Here is a 16,037-nt window from a genome sequence, read left to right as displayed (position 1 = left end):
CACTGCCAGCAACTGAGCTTACTCCCAGGTAAAGGATCGCACTTTAGTTCTTTGCATGAAAATCAGTGGGGTTTAACAGCGCTTGACAGGGTTACCTACACTGCTTCCCCAAAACTAGGTCTTAGCTTTAATGCTAATAATCGAGCCCAGCAGCCGAGGCCAGCCTAGATGTGGGGGGGGGGGGGGGCGCTCTGTTTGCGCGTGCCCACAGAGAGGGCTCTGAGTGCCACCTCTGGCACCCGTGCCATAGGTTCGCCACCACTGCCTTATAAGGTGGTGCATTAAAAAATAAATCTTGGCTCGCAGACAAGATTGGGCCCTTGAGTTCTCTTGAGTGTTTCCTTCACACGCCCCTGCCTCTCGCCCTCCCGTCTTTGTTTTAGCCTTTCTAATATCATGTCCTCACCTCACCGAGGAAGGAAGGAAGGCAGTCAGGAATGGGGAGCGGAGGAAGACCCCAGGCTTTAAGTTTTAAGGCTTTTGGTCTGGTGAGGCGTGAAGCAGTTCCACCCCCGCCCCACCCCCTCTGCCAGGAAAGTGGGCCTGTTGCACCCTGGTTACGTGTTTTTGTTCCTAATGTGCCATCACAGGTTTTATGGTGGGGTGGGTGGGGGGGTGGAGTTCCCCAGTCTTTCCTAACCATGTCGTGAGAAGCGACTGAACAGCTTCTAATTTCAGCCTTTTCAGGAATCCTTTGGAGTAGGAAGAGGAAGCGGTTGGCCACGGGGCTTAGCTTAAATCAGGGGTGGGCAATTATTTTTTCCATGGGGCCACATAAGAAACAGAAAATATTGTGGAGGGCCGGGCCAAAAGGCAGGGGGGCGAGGCGCTTTTGAAAGCCCCGCAGAAGCCGGCAGCCAAGGCAACCGGCTTCTGCGGGGCTTTCAGAGGCGCCTCGCTCCCCAGCAAGGCACGGGGGCCAGTCAGGGTCATCCGGCGGGCCGGTTGTGGCCCGCGGGCCGTATAATGCCCAGGTCTGACTTAAATGCAGGGTCTGACATGACTTTAGGCCCAGTTCACGTGTGAAGCAAAACCCACACCGTGGGTTCTGGGAATGTGCAGAGCCAGTGCCCACCGCTGGGTGCCCTTTGCGCCTGCCTACTCTCAGCTCTCCAAGCGCGGCATCTCATCAGTCCCCTGGGGCAGGGAGTGTGGTCTGGCCCATGATCTCTGACCGCAGTTGACTTCCTTAGCAGCCCGGATTGACCATGTTGGTTGCCTCCACCAGGCTACGGCTCCATCTACTTCGAAGGGGAGGTCAATCTGACCAATCTAGACCTTGACGAGATTGTGCACGTCCGCCGGAAAGAAGTGATCGTGTACCCAGATGATGAGCTGAAGCCGCCCGTTGGAGAAGGTCTAAACAGGCAAGGCCAGCCGTTAAGCGCCATCTGACGTTAGCGCGCTTTCTTGGAAAAGTGGGCCCTGCCGCCACAGTGCTCACAACTGGGGCCTCAAACCATTCTGTTTTCTGCAGGCGAGCCGAAGTCACTTTGGACGGTGTTTGGCCGACCGACAAAACCTCTCGTGCCTTGATCAAGAGCCCGGAGCGCCTGGCAGAGATGAACTACGAAGGCCGGCTGGAGGCCGTCTCTCGGAAGCAGGGTGCCCAGTTCAAGGAGTACCGCCCGGAGACTGGCTCTTGGGTGTTCAAGGTAACGCCAGCTGAGGTGGGCGTGGCAGCCCTGAAAACTCTCCCTTTCTCTGTTGTTTCCAGTGGCATTTTCATAGCTTGTGAAGTATAGTGGTTTTGTCAAAGGCTTTCACAGCCGGATTCAACTGAGTTGGATTTTCCGGATTGTCAGGTATTCAGGGATCTTTACTTCCTCAACGTGCTTTCTCCTGCGTCTGTGGCTGGCATCTTCAGAAGTGTATCAGAGAGGGAAGTCTGTTACACACATTCCGTCTGTGATACACCTCTGAAGATGCCAGCCACAGATGCAGGCGAAACATTAGGAACAAGATCCACCAGACCACGGCCACACAGCCCGGAAAACCCACCAGAACCAGTATAGGAGCTTTGATAGTCTCTGGGAAGGCTTCTCAAGTTAACAGCCTGGAGAGATCACTAGGAAGACAGTCATAGAATCATGGAGTTGGAAGAGACCCCAAGGGCCATCAGGTCCAACCCCCTGCCATGCAGGAACATAAATGCAAAGCACTCCCAACAGGTGGCCATCCAGTCTCTGTTTAAAAACCTCCAAAGGAGGAGACTCCACCACAGTGCATTTCACTGTCGAACAGCCCTTACTCTCTGGAAATTCTTTCCAATGTTTAGGCGAATCTCTTTTCCTTCACCTTGAACCCATCACTCTGGTTCTACTCTCTGGAGCCACAGTCCACATGCAAGAAACCCATTTTGACCTGCTGCTGCAGCATTCCCTTTTCAGCATGTTCACATCCTCCTCTAACCCTGGCTTGTGTCTCTGCCCAGGTGTCTCACTTCTCCAAATACGGCTTGCAAGATTCCGACGAGGAGGAGGAGGAGCATCCATCCAAGACGGAGGCGAAGAAGTTAAAAACCGCCCAGGCCCCTCCCCTGGGCCGGGCCCAGCAAGTGGCTCTGAGTGGGAAGCCGGGGCCCTCCTCCCAGGTAGAGAGAAAGAGCGCGTGGAAGCAGGCTACCCGATTCAAGGAGGTACCGCCTGGGCCTCGTGGGTTCGGGCTCCCTTATGAAATGAGCTGCTTATAGCATGAATTGTAGCCAAATCTTAACTGGCTTCTCTGATTATTTCTGTTTTCTCCCCTACTTTGAAGCAAGCCTTTATTGGCATAGACAACAGTACAACAATAATAAAAAACGGATTAAAAAGCATATACAATACAGGACATAAATGTTAGATTGAAGGAAATCTACTGGCGTTTAGTAATTTCCAGGAGAAAGTCTGCCACTATCATACAGAGAGAAGGATCAGGGTTGTCCAACAAGTAGTGTAATCTAATTAAATCGGGGAGATGGGGTAAATGTAAAGCAGTAAGATTCACATACTTGGATCTGATTTCCTTGAATCTGAGACAGTGTAGTAATTGGTGGGCCAGAGATTCAACTGAGCCATCGTTACATGGGCACAATCTTTTAGCCTTTTCTTGCTTATTAAATCTGCCATGTAACAAGGCAGAAGGCATAACATTAAACCTGGCGAGCATCATGGCTCTCCTTTGAGCAGGGTTTATTAAGCAATACAGGTAGTGTGCCAAGTGGCCCCGTTCTGGCTTCTTTGATTATTTCTGTTTTCTCCCCTACTTTTTTAAAAAAAGAAAACAACTAGTGTGTGGTTGTTAAGCAGGGAACTAAAAAAAACCCTTTCCCAGTTCCATTCACTCAGTCTTGGTTGGAGCAGACAAAAGCAAAAGCCCTCTTCTGTGAGACTCTGAGCTGTGCTTGCCATTCGTGCAGAGCAGCTGGCGAGTGTCGTGTAGCTGTGCCCCTCCAGGGCAGCACAGTTCAAGTGAGATGCTGGGATCTCCCAGCTGCATATTCCTTCCCTAGCCACCAGCACACTTTAAATTATCTCCTAAACTCAGCTTTGGTACATGATGTCTTTCAGAAGGAGCTGCTACAGCCAGGACAGAGATGGTGTTCAGTGTGCGTGCAGCCCGTTCAAAATAGGGCTCACCTACCCTGTTCTGTCAATCCTTATAGTCCCGTGGTGGCGAACCTTTGGCACTCCAGATGTTATGGACTACAATTCCCATCAGCCCCTTCCAGTATGGCCAATTGACCATGCTGGCAGGGGCTGATGGGAATTGTAGTCCATAACATCTGGAGTGCCAAAGGTTCGCCACCACTGTAGTCAGTCCCACAGAGGAGGCTAGTGTTGTCCCCATATTGTATAGCTTAAGGGTGGCCAACCTAGGGGGTTCCAGATTTTCATGGACTACAATTCCCATCAGCCCCTGCCAGCATGGCCAATTGGCCATGGTGGCAGGGGCTGATGGGAATTGTAGTCTGTGAACATCAGGAGCTCCCTAGGTTGGCCACCCCTGGTATAGCTGCATAACTGAGTACATTTATGATGCTCTGCTGTCGAGTTGCTCCAGTTCTCCCTTCCCAGTTTTATCCTCACAACAGCCCTGTGAGGCTGGTGAGAGAAAGGTAATCCCAAAGGTCACCTAGTGAGCCACATGGCCAGAATTTGGAGATTTGAACCGGAGATTCTTCAGTCCAGTCCAATTTTTGCTCTTACCCCACGCCGAGGCTCAGCGGGGAGAATCTCAAGGTTCGCAGCTTATGGCTGAGAGAAGATTTGAGTTCACGGGCTTCCCAGATAACACCTCAATTCCTGGCTGAGGCTGAGGATGCTTGGACGGGGGGGCGGCAATTGGATATAGAAGGTGGTTGGCTGTTTGTATTGAGAAGGTCTATGCCGGGTGCCAGGCCTTCCCTTGGAATACAGTTCAGCCCAGCGGTCTCCACGTGCAGTCCCAAAACTTTTTATTTGCCAGCCCAGCCAACTGCCAGGGTCAGGACACAAGGAGGGATCCAAAGCCCGCTAAGGGGACAGTGGGGTCTGAGGAGGGTCTTGGTTTGTTCTGCGACTGCATCGATCGCTTGGTGTCAGCAGAGCCCTGACATCGAGCCGCTGGGGAAGGCCGTGGAGCTCGACAGCGACATGGCAGATGTCACTCAGGAGGCTGCTCTGGAATCCGCTGCGGAGGAGAGCCTGGGCGAGGAGCAGGACCTGGTGCCGGCTTCCACCCACATTGCGTCCTCTCTGGAAATCAACCCTCACACCTTGCAGGTGAGTCTCCGTTGCCTGGTGTGCTGCTGTGCTGGTCGAGCAACGGGCAGATGCCGGCCAGGAGGACTTTTTAACGTTTTTGTTTGGGCGATTCCTGAGCTTTGTGACACCGGCATTTGGATTGTGTCCACTCCTTGCTGGGGTGGCCTACCTGTGGTGCTCCAGATGTTCATGGATCGCAATTCCCATCAGCCCTGTTAGGGGCTGATGGGAATTGTAGTCCATGAACATCTGGAGCACCATAGACTGGCCACTCCTCAGTAATAAAAAAGAATAGCATGGTCAATAGAGCTTTGCTCTGTTAAAAGCCAAGGATGAGGCTGTTTCCATGTTTCACAGAGCTGAAAAAGGAGGGGGGATATCGTACTGGAAGGAGGAGGGGGCAGAGGATGTTGATGCTCGAAAACTGTCCATGTGTGTCCACATTTTCTTAAATAGATAGATTGTTTGTTTATTTTTTTATTTTTTAATTCAACGAAGGGCTCTGGGCGGTGAACAACATGACATTCAAATACAGATAAACATAAAACCAAATATAAGTTAATCTCTGAATAATATGAATTAAAATGCAGTATGCCTGGAACTTTTTGATACCCGAATAAGTGTTCAAAATGAGTGGTTAAAGCCACAGCAGCTGGGCTTCTTTAGAACAAGGGGCGCTCTCGTGGCAACCGGCAACCTTTCAGAAGAGCCACTACACGTAGCAGTCAACCGGTGGATGTTTCTGTGGCTCTTGGAAGAGGCATCTGGCACAATTTGTTGCGGCTTCAGCTCCACTGAGACACCCTATGAGAGCCCCCTTTAGACTCCGAGCCTCAGCTCTGAATTGTGTGCACCATAAAGCACCAAGTGTCAATATCAGGGGAGAGAAGAGAGTAGATTTAGGGTTATTTTAAAACTCTTGTTGATCCAACGAACCTGACGCATGACAGACTTGCTCGGTTCTTGATTCCAGATCATGAAGGCTTCCCTTCTTGTGGATGAGGAGGATTTAGACCTGATCCTTGATCATGGTTTTGGTAGGCAGCTCACCCCTGTGGACACCCCCCCGGCGATCTGTTCTCCCAGAGTTCCAATCTCCTCTTCTTCCCGAGGACCGAGGAGCCGTCCCTCAGGTACAGTATATCTATATCCTCGCTGATATCTCGATGGCAGTTGTGCTTGTAGTGGGTTGTTTTTACTTATTTATTATTTATTAATTAGATTCGTTATGCCGCCCACCCCCGAAGAGCTCTGGGCAGTGTAGAGAAGGTAGAACCATTAAAAGATATAGTACAATAGAACAATTAAAACCAAAATAGTTAAATACCACATCAAAACAGAATAAAGAAAGCTAACATCAGATGGCACATTCTATCCACCTGGGAAGGGACTGGGCGCAATACAGCGATAACCAGTTATGGTGGTATGTGGGGAGGGGAGGGGGTAGAAGGGGAGAGAATCAGTGAGCAGCCTCCCCCAAGGCCTGGTCTGACAACTCCTGGTGGAACTGTTCAATGTCCCACAGGGAGCAGCAGTGGAGTAGTAGGTTAAAAGCAGGTGCATTCTAATCTGGAGGAACCGGGTTTGATTCCCAGCTCTGCCGCTTGAGCTGTGGAGGCTTATCTGGGGAATTCAGATTAGCCTGTGCACTCCCACACATGCCAGCTGGGTGACCTTTGGCTAGTCACAGCTCTTCTGAGCTCTCTCAGCCCCACCCACCTCACAGGGTGTTTGTTGTGAGGGGGGAAGGGCAAGGAGATTGTAATCCCCTTTGAGTCTCCTACAGGAGAGAAAGCGGGGATATAAATCCAAACTCTTCTTCTTCTGATGACCGCAGGGAGAGCGTTCCACCAGGCAGTGAAGGCCCCGGCCCAGGAAGAGGCTAGTAGCATAATTGAGGGGCCGGGGACCACCAGCAAGTTTGCCTCTGCAGACCGCAGAGGCCGAGTAGGGACATAAGGGGAGAAATGATGCCTAAGGTATGAGGGCCCCAGGCCGTGAAGGGTCTGGAAGGTTAAAACCAACACCTTGAGGGTGATCCGGAATTCCACTGGGAGCCAGTGCAGTTGTTGAGGTCTGACTTCATTTAGGACTGGATATTGGCCGGTTAATGGCTTGCCTGTCAAATTATCCTTTTACAACAACTGGTTCTTTAAACCTGAACACCGCCAACCAATATTGCAAAACTTATTTGTGGTAGTCCTGAGAAAGAACAAAGCCTACAGCATTCAAAGCCTACAGCATTCAAGTTTAAGAGAAGGGCAGGCTATCCTCTTTTGTAGCTGCTGTTGATTGCTTAACACATCCATCCGTCTCTTGATCATCTCAGCATAAAAAGAATGAGCCGTCAAGCCTGATTTTACAGTGGTGGGAGCTCCTGTCTTCAGCTGTGGGTTTTATTGATTAGCGGCGTGTTGTGTGCATCTGTGTGAACCATTCTTGTCACTGGCTGTGACCAGAGATATTAGCCTGTGCAGAGTGGTGTTTGGCTGTGCGGAAGTGCCAGATGTTCTATGGCTCATGAAGAGAATGACCATTGGCGCTTACCTGTGAAAGGTCGTTCTTCTCTGAGCACAGTAGGACATCTTCCCTCCCATGGTATTGTTACTTCATGTTCAGATAGCATACACACAGGTATTGGGCGATTCCGCACACGAGTAAAATAGGTTCGACCCAGTTCCCTGAGAAGGGTACTGACCTAGGTCGAAGCCATTGTTGTTCCCCACTGCAACCAGCTTGATCCCAGCTCAGAGGGTGGGATCATCCTGTGCCTCTTTGCCGCTCCATTCCGATTGGCTACTATTCTACGGCCATGTTCCGTCTATCCCCACACACGTTATTAAAAAAACTGCCACAGGAATGGAGGGACGAAGGTGGCGTTTTGTGATTGGCCGATTACATTGGTACGCGGAAATTGTGTGCCGTTTGTGCGACCAGCCATCACTTCAAACGCAAGAAAGAAGAGGGGGGGGGGAAATTAGGCGCGATTTTCACCGCAGCAGTTCTCCAGCTGTACACATGCCCGAAACACTCAGCTGTGATTGGCTGAATGGGCGACTCCTGGCACCACAGATTCCGCACTTTACTGGAATCGAGCTGAGTTCGAGCTGGTTCCCTGAAAAAGTAGTAGTTCCCAACTGGAGTCGGAAATTTGACCGTTACACGGGGCGAAGCTGGTACAAAACCACGTCGATCCCAGTGGTTGTGCGGAGCACTTAGGTCGAAAGCAGCTTGAACTTAGGTTGACAACGCAAGTGCGGAATCGACCTATGAGTGATTCACGGCAACCCCAAGGTGTATCTTTCCTGCGCCTCTTGAGGCTTTCAAGTTGCTTCTCTAAAGAGATACCTTTTTCCTTCCTCTGTCCCTTTAGTTGGCGGGCTGCTGCAGTCGAGACTGTTGAGTGGATCCTTCCTCCTTCCCACTGCTTCCCCTCAAGACGGTCGCAGTCTGAGGACGTCCTCCCTCGGTGGTGCCCCGCCCGTGCCACCCTGGCCCATGCTGTCTCCGCTCGCTTCTGCTTTCACAGTATCCCGCCCTGCACCCGACGTATCATTGAAAGTGGTGGGTACCCGCAGGCAGCCTGGCCTGGTACCCCTGGAAAAATCTGTGGCCTACGGGAAAGGAAAGCTCCTGATGGACATGGCGCTTTTCATGGGACGGTCGTTCCGCGCCGGCTGGGCGCCCAACTGGACTCTTGTCCACAACGGGGAGCAGCTGAGCAGCTTCAGTGATCCGGCAGCCAACCGCGACGAGTCCATGGAGTTTGGATTCCTGCCTGCACCCGTTGCTCCTAAACCGTGAGTCCCAGGCGGAGGGTTGATTGGGTGTTGGGTCTTGGTCTGAAACTAGACTACCTGCACCAAAGACAGAACAGGATTTCTATTAGGGTGTTGTGGGTTTTCTGGGCTGTATGGCCATGCTCCAGTAGCATTTTCTCCTGACGTTTTGACTGCATCTGTGGGTGGCATCTTCTCTGGACACCACCACCCCCTTCTTTTTGGGAATTATTTTCTGTTAGCTTGTTAAGCGAGCACAGCATTAGGTAACCCCTCATTGCAAGTATGTGTTATTAAAATAATTAGACAAAATACTCCTGTTTTGTTATTTATTTTTGGCTTTTATCTCATTGACTTTTATCTCATTTTATTTTTGGCTTTTATCTCATTTTATCTCATCAAGGAGCAGCAGTGGCATAGGAGGTTAAGAGCTCGTGTATCTAATCTGGAGGAACCGGGTTTGATTCCCAGTTCTGCCACTTGAGCTGTGGAGGCTTATCTGGGGAATTCAGATTAGCCTGTGCACTCCCACACACGCCAGCTGGGTGACCTTGGGCTAGTCACAGCTTCTCGGAGCTCTCTCAGCCCCACCCACCTCCCAGGGTGTTTGTTGTGAGGGGGGAAGGGCAAGAGATTGTCAGCCCCTTTGAGTCTCCTGCAGGAGAGAAAGGGGGGATATAAATCCAAACTCTTCTTCTTGACTTTAGTCTTGCAGTAATTGGACATTTTCCTCTCTACTGCCCAGTCTTTTGACTTGGAAGCGCAGGTAGAGCACGGCTTGTATGATCGCTTCGCTCTCTTCGCCTCCCCACCTGACTTGTTTGTCCCGGGCACTTTCCACAGGCTCTCGGAGTCCCCCTTCAAAGTCCACGTGGAGAAGCTGAGTTTGGAAGGGAAGGCGGCGTACGGCGACCACGGCTCGTACCTGGTTCCGCTGGAGATCAAGTTGAAGCACAGCACGGTCCACGTGGACGAGCCATGCCCTTTCCTGGCGCCCAACCCTGGAGAAATGGCCATCCACGAATACGCCTCGTGGGCTAGGCAGGCATCTGGAGACCCAGAGGAGGGGGAAGGTGAGCCCCGAGCGGCATGAGGCACGAACTGATCGGAAGAGGCCCAGAAATGAGCACCCAAAGAACCCTGTTTCTGGAGGGACCAGGACAAAGGGGTCTGTCAGCACCCAGATGAGTGAGGGAACCCTGAGCTTCCGGGGGGCTTCAGCCGGGCTCTTTCCGCCAGAGCTGGCATCTCTGAAATTGCTGGGGCTCTGCTGGCTCAGCTGCCTTGTGGGGAGGTCCAGCAAGGCATTCCTGGGGACGCCTGACCACTCAGAAGGCGGCGGCTTCTGGACAGCACGTAGCATTAGTGTTTTTAAGGGAATGGCCTGCTTCTTTGTCCAAACCCTTTAGAAGGTGGGGCGTCACCCTTGCCAGCCTCCCCAAGATTGGGACGCAGGTGGGCACCGAGAAGCAGGGGGCATGCAGAAAGGTTCCTTCAGCAGTGGCGTAGTGGTTAAGAGCAGGTGCATTCTAATCTGGAGGGACCGGGTTTGATTCCCCGCTCTGCCGCTTGAGCTGTGGAGGCTTATCTGGGGAATTCAGATTAGCTTGGGCACTCCCACACACGTCAGCTGGGTGACCTTGGGCTAGTCACAGCTTCTCGGAGCTCTCTCAGCCCCACCCACCTCACAGGGTGTTTGTTGTGTGGGGGGGAGGGCAAGGAGATTGTAAGCCCCTTTGAGTCTCCTACAGGAGAGAAAGGGGGGATATAAATCCAAACTCCTCCTCCTCCTCCTCCTCTTCTTCTTCTTCTCCTCCTCCTCCTCCTCCTCACCAGCAGGCATCGGCTTCCATGCAAAAGGCAGACGCCATGGCGGGGACCCCCAACGTGGTGGCCGCTGCCCCCTTTGCTGGTGCCTGCCAAGAGTTTTTAGAAGTGGGTGGAGCCAGGAAGGGGGCGGGGCCGCTGGAGGTGTGATTGACTTTGCAGATTTACAAAAATGTTGGTTTGGCAGCAGCTGCCCCCACTCCAGGATCTTCCCTGTGTGGGAGTGAGCTGTGGCCACTGGCTCCACCCCCTGTGGCAGCCATTCCGTGGCTTGGGGAGCCCTGCCGTAGGGCAATTTGAACCTGGCTGTAGGGAACAATTTGAACCTGGCTGTAGGGAACTGGCTGTAGGGAACTGGCTGTAGGGAAGGCCTGCCTCCTCTCACCCACCCCCCCACCCCACCCCCAGGAGCCTGCTGCAGCAGTCCTGGAGGTCCCTGCGCTGACCCCACAATGCTCTCTTCCCAGCCGTGGTGAAGCACTGGTGCTTGGTGTGGACCTTGTGCGAGGCGCTTTGGGGCCGCCTGACAGAGCTGGAGGCCCACTTGAAAGAGCCCAGCGAGTACATCGTGGCCCTGGAGCGCCGGAAGGCCTTCTCCCAGTGGCTCTCACAGACGGCTGCCGAGCGGATCGAGGACGAGGTTTCCGTCAGCCAGCACGACAGTCCTGCGGAGGCCGTCTTCAGCTACCTGACCGGGAAGCGGATCAGCGAAGCCTGTGGGCTGGCCCAGCGGTCTGGTACGAGGGGGCCTTTTCTCCTTGCCCCGGAACCGGGGAGGGCGGGGGAGCCCCTCCTTGGCAGGTGGGAGGCTCCCGGTTGGTTGATGCGCCCTTTCCGTTCTAGGGGACCACAGGCTGGCCCTGCTCCTCTCCCAGCTGGTGGGCAGCCAGGAGGTCCGGGAGCTCATGGCCATGCAGTTGGCGGACTGGCACCAGCTGCAGGCAGACAGCTTCATGCAGGAGGAGAGGCTGCGCATCTTTGCCCTTCTCGCTGGCAAGCCGGTGAGTGGAAAACATGGAACGGGGGAGTGTTGCCATGGGTGCCCCTTTGAAGGCTCCTGACTCTTCTGAGCGTGTTTAGGGCTCCGCTCCCGGGGTGGGTGCCTGAGAGTCCAGAGCTGGCTTTTGCAGGCTCTCCTGCGCCTGTCTCAGTCCCCTGTTCCCCTCCTTCTGCAGGTGTGGCATTTGTCAGAGAAGAGGAGCATCAACATCTGTTCCCAGCTGGACTGGAAGCGCACTGTTGGCGTCCACCTCTGGTACCTGCTTCCCTCCACTGCCCCCCTTTCCCAGGCCCTCAGCATGTACGAAGCTGCATTCCAGGTAAGCAACAAGTGCGGCTTTGCCAGCCCAGCCTGCGAACCATAGAACTGGCCCCGTTCCGTCTGCTGCTGTTTCACGGAAAGGTAGTGTGGCAGACCGTGACCTGCTCTGGTTCTGCTCAGGTGCATTTGGAAGCTCTTCCTCTCAAGAGACGAAGTCAGCTGCCAGCATTCAAGGCCGGGGTCTTGCTCTCCTCTCGAGTAGGAAGTTTCCTAAAGTGCTAGAAAAGTGTGGTTTCCTGTGTGCTTCAGAGATCAGAGTGAAGAACAGTTCTCAGCCCTCCGTGTTGCATTAACGACTTGCTGCTTGTTAAAGCAAGCCATCACTTGTGGAAACGCCCTAAGGCACAGTGCCCGCGAATGCCACAGCCCCCATAGATTCCTCTACTGTACGGTGACCAAACGTCCCGCTTTTGGCGGGACAGTCCCGCCTTAAGACCATTTGTCCCGCGTCCCGTGGGTTTTTTAAAGTGTCCCCATTTTTGGAAGGCTGCCGTACTGCCTTCTGGGGTGCTCCTGGTTTCCCCCTGGAAACCGGGGAGCGCCCCAGAAGGCAGTGTGCTCCTGCGGCTGCGCGCGTGTGCGTGGCCGCCCACCTACCTGCCCATCCCGGTTTACAAAGGTGATCATCTGGTCACCTTACTCTACTGGCTCCCACCAGCTGCTTTTAGGAAGGAGAGGGGCAGATGGGGTTTTGGTCAGCAAGGCTTGTGATTGGCCACTGTGCAGCTTCTATTGTGCAGCTTTTGAAGTGTCGCTTTGGCCGCCGCTGCCGCCACGGCCCCTGTATCTTCACTGCACGAATAAAAAGAAAACGTTGTTAAGCGATACATTCATTTGAAAGGCATCCTGTTAAACAGAACTTCTATCTGAAATTCTGAAGAGGAGTTAGAATTATGTATCTCAATTCCTAACACCGCGTTGGCTCCACCTCTTGTGGCAGCCATATTGTGGTTGTGCCTGCTATCCAGTGTGCTGTGGTGAGGCTTAAAACTGTTCTGTGACTTAGCTCCTTTTCTCTCTTCCTGGCTGTGCACAATCTGAATTTCTCCTGGCACCAAGGCCTGGTCTCCGCATGATGTTTTCTCGCATTCTTGGCTGTCGGTGTGGTGTCTGGTCAGACTACCATGCCCTGAGCATTGATCATTGCAAATGGTGATGGGTACTGTGTGGCATAAAGTATGTTTCTAAGAACCTTTCTGTTGGAATGAGTTTGCCCGTTTCTTGGGCCTCTGGAGGTACTGTATCCCACAAGTCCTTGCTGTTGATCTAAAGCAAGGTGTCCAACTGTGGCACCCCAGATGTTCATGGTCTACAGTTCCCGATATGCTGGGAATATGCTGGCAGGGGCTGATGGGAATCGTAGTCCACAAACATCTGGGGCACCAGAGTTGGACATCCTGGATCAAAAGGAAACTGCTGAAAGCATTGTTTTGAAGTAGAACCACAGGTGAGCACAGAGTGGTAATTAGATAATTTGGAATCAGAACTCTGTGAGCAATATATAAAAGATTTATTCCTTAGGAGCATCGTGCAGATATTCTAATTGTCCCCAGTCAGAGAGATTGTGTGAAATCATCAGAGTTCTGATTCCAAATTGGGACTCTTTAGTTTGGAGAGGAGACGTCTAAGGGAGGATATGATTGAAGTCTATAAAATTATGCATAGGGTAGAAAATGTGGACAGAGAGACATTTTTCTCTCTTTCTCACAATACTAGAACCAGGGGGCATCCATTGAAAATGCTGGGGGGAAGAATTAGGACTAATAAAAGGAAACACTTCTTCACGCAACGTGGGATTGGTGTTTGGAATATGCTGCCACAGGAGGTGGTGATGGCCACTAACCTGGATAGCTTTAAAAGGGGATTGGATCGATTTATGGAGAAGTCGATCTGTGGCTACCAATCTTGATCCTCCTTGATCTGAGATTGCAAATGCCTTAGCAGACCAGGTGCTCAGGAGCAGCAGCAGCAGCAGAAGGCCATTGCTTTCACATCCTGCAGGTGAGCTCCCAAAGGCACCTGGTGGGCCACTGCGAGTAGCAGAGAGCTGGACTAGATGGACTCTGGTCTGATCCAGCTGGCTTGTTCTTATGTTTTTTTATTTATTTTTTTATATTTTAGATTTATATAGGCCGCCTCTTCCCCAGGGGGCTCGAGGCTTCTCAACAACATGGCTGTCACTAACAGCAACTCGACAGCATAACTTAAGCATTAAAACTCCGGCAGCAGTTACATATAATTTAAAAACGATCCAAGCTACTCAACAGTATAAAACAATATAAAAAAGCAGTTCAGACAGGCGCCCGCTCCTAAGGCTAAAAGCAAGGAAAAAGTGAAGAGAAGGCAGGGAGAAGGCAGGTGGGCCCAGGTGGAATCATAGCAGGCCCAACCAAGATGGCAACGATGGAAATTCGGCAGCGTTTCAATGGGGGGCAGTAAAACTCGCCTTGGCCGCCGCCTCTCCAAAGGCCCGGTGGAATAATTCTGTCTTACAGGCCCCTGCGGAACTCCTGGAGTCCAGGAATACGGACTGATGGAGGTAAGGTATTCCCACCAGGCTGGGGCCAGGAGCCGTAAAGGCCCTGGCCCAGGTCGAGGCCAGCCGCATCGTCGCCGGGCCAGGGATCACCAGCTGTTCTGCCGCTGCCGACCACAGTGGCCTATGTGGGACATAAGGGGTGATGTCGGTCCCGTAGATATGAGGGCCCCATGCCGCCGTAAGGCCTTAAAGGTTATTACCAACACCTTTGAAGAGCGATCCGGAACTCCATCTGGGGAGCCAGTGCAGACGGGCGTAAGCACAGGGGGGTGATATGGTCTGAGTAATCACCACCTGTCAGAAGCCGCTTACGCTGCATTCTCCTGACCCCAGCTTCAACTTCCCCAGATCAATCGCGAAGGGAAGGCCCGCGTAAAGTTTGAAGTTACAGTAATCTAACCGCGACAGGGTGACTGTCGCGATGGATCACAAGTGGCCAGGCTCGGTCGCATCTGGGAGAGATAGGGGGCCAACCGCCATGCCTGGCGGTAAGATGAAAAAACGCATAACCTGGGTGACATGGGCCCACCTGGCTCTCCATTGACAAGCAGCAGAGTCCAGGCGGACCCCCAGGCTAATGAAGCCAGGGATGCCGGGGCCAAAACGACCCCTCCAATATAGTTGGCTGGAATTCCCCTTGGCCTCTCCCCCCGGCCCAGCCAGAGGACCTCCTGGTCTTTGTTGGATTAAGTTTTAACTCTACTCTGCTTCCAAATCCAACCAGCAACCGACTCCAAACAATGCTGTAGAGCTGCAGGGGCAGAGGCCGCCCCCCTCTCCATCAACAGAATGAGCTGGGTGTCATCCGCATATTGGTGACAGACCAGCCCAAAGCTCCGCACCAGCTGAGCAAGGGGTGCAGCATGTAGATGTTAGCAATAAAAGCTGGGAAAGCAAGGCCCCCTGAGGGACCCCACAACTAAGTGGGGCTCTCTGGGAGGCCTCAACCCCGCACCATACCTGCTGGCCCCGACCCTGGAGAAACGAGGCAATCCATTGAAGGACAGTGCCCCGCACTCCAGAGGCTGCCAGGCGGTGGATCAAAGGTCGAAGTGATGCGCACCACATCAAACGCTGCTGTGAGATCGAGCAATACCAGCAGCGCCGATCCGCCTCGGTCTAGCTGCATGCGGAGCATATCTGTGATGGTGATGAGGACGGTCTCCGTCCCATGCCCAGCACGGAAGCCGGACTGGAAGGGATCGAGCACCGATGCGTCCTCCAGGAAGCCCTGAAGCTGCTCCAACACCACTCTCTCAATTACCTTCCCCAAGAATGACAATGTTCTTATTGGAGTTCTTGAAATGGCAAGCTACAGTCACAACATGCCAAACTCACACGGTAGCTTTGTTAAGTCAACCAGTGTGGAACGTGAAAACAGGATCCTCTTCTGTGATGACTGTATTGTGACTGACGTAGATGTGACTTGGAGGAAAGGGAAGCTTGTCGATGCCCAAAGGACCAGGTCCGTCTGTCTGCGGCTGCATCTAATTCCTGGGCATTTTGTTCCCCCAGGACTCTTCTGCCAGCGAGAGGTACGCTTGTTCTCCGTTGCCTCCGTACCTAGAAGGCACAGGCTGTGAGGCCGAGGAAGGCGACTCGCAGCGCTCCGTGCAGGATGTCTGCTTTCACCTGTTAAAGCTGTACAGTGACAGGTAACCCTTCAAAAAGATTAACGGCACGAAGAATTTGGGTCGTGCTGCAAGTTTTGTGTTGGTCCCTGATTCACATCCAGAGCTGTTTCCCCCCATCCTAACCAAGGCGGATATGAGGGGGATATGATTGAAGTCTATAAAATTATGCCTGGGGTAGAAAATGTTGACAGAGAGAAGTTTTTCTTTCTTTCT

The 16,037-nt window shown here is 52.7% G+C and overlaps 1 protein-coding gene across 2 annotated transcripts in view; it reads left to right on the top strand.

Moving 5' to 3' along the window:
- Positions 1 to 16,037, top strand: part of LOC125431078 (nuclear pore complex protein Nup98-Nup96-like) — a 67,125-nt gene that overhangs the window by 43,364 nt on the left and 7,724 nt on the right. For both annotated transcript variants that reach the window (XM_048493641.1, XM_048493642.1), the window contains 11 exons: positions 1,229 to 1,367; positions 1,478 to 1,655; positions 2,435 to 2,593; positions 4,566 to 4,742; positions 5,698 to 5,857; positions 8,098 to 8,524; positions 9,347 to 9,576; positions 10,798 to 11,067; positions 11,174 to 11,331; positions 11,506 to 11,649; positions 15,706 to 15,845. In XM_048493641.1, coding sequence (XP_048349598.1) covers positions 1,229 to 1,367; positions 1,478 to 1,655; positions 2,435 to 2,593; positions 4,566 to 4,742; positions 5,698 to 5,857; positions 8,098 to 8,524; positions 9,347 to 9,576; positions 10,798 to 11,067; positions 11,174 to 11,331; positions 11,506 to 11,649; positions 15,706 to 15,845 — 2,182 coding nt within the window. The remainder of the gene's footprint in view (positions 1 to 1,228; positions 1,368 to 1,477; positions 1,656 to 2,434; positions 2,594 to 4,565; positions 4,743 to 5,697; positions 5,858 to 8,097; positions 8,525 to 9,346; positions 9,577 to 10,797; positions 11,068 to 11,173; positions 11,332 to 11,505; positions 11,650 to 15,705; positions 15,846 to 16,037) is intronic.

This window comes from Sphaerodactylus townsendi, linkage group LG04 (genome assembly GCF_021028975.2).
Source record: "Sphaerodactylus townsendi isolate TG3544 linkage group LG04, MPM_Stown_v2.3, whole genome shotgun sequence".
Classification (NCBI taxonomy): Eukaryota; Metazoa; Chordata; class Lepidosauria; order Squamata; family Sphaerodactylidae; genus Sphaerodactylus; species Sphaerodactylus townsendi.
The sequence above is the reverse complement of the archived record's forward strand: the minus strand, read 5'-3'. Positions and strand labels throughout refer to the sequence as shown.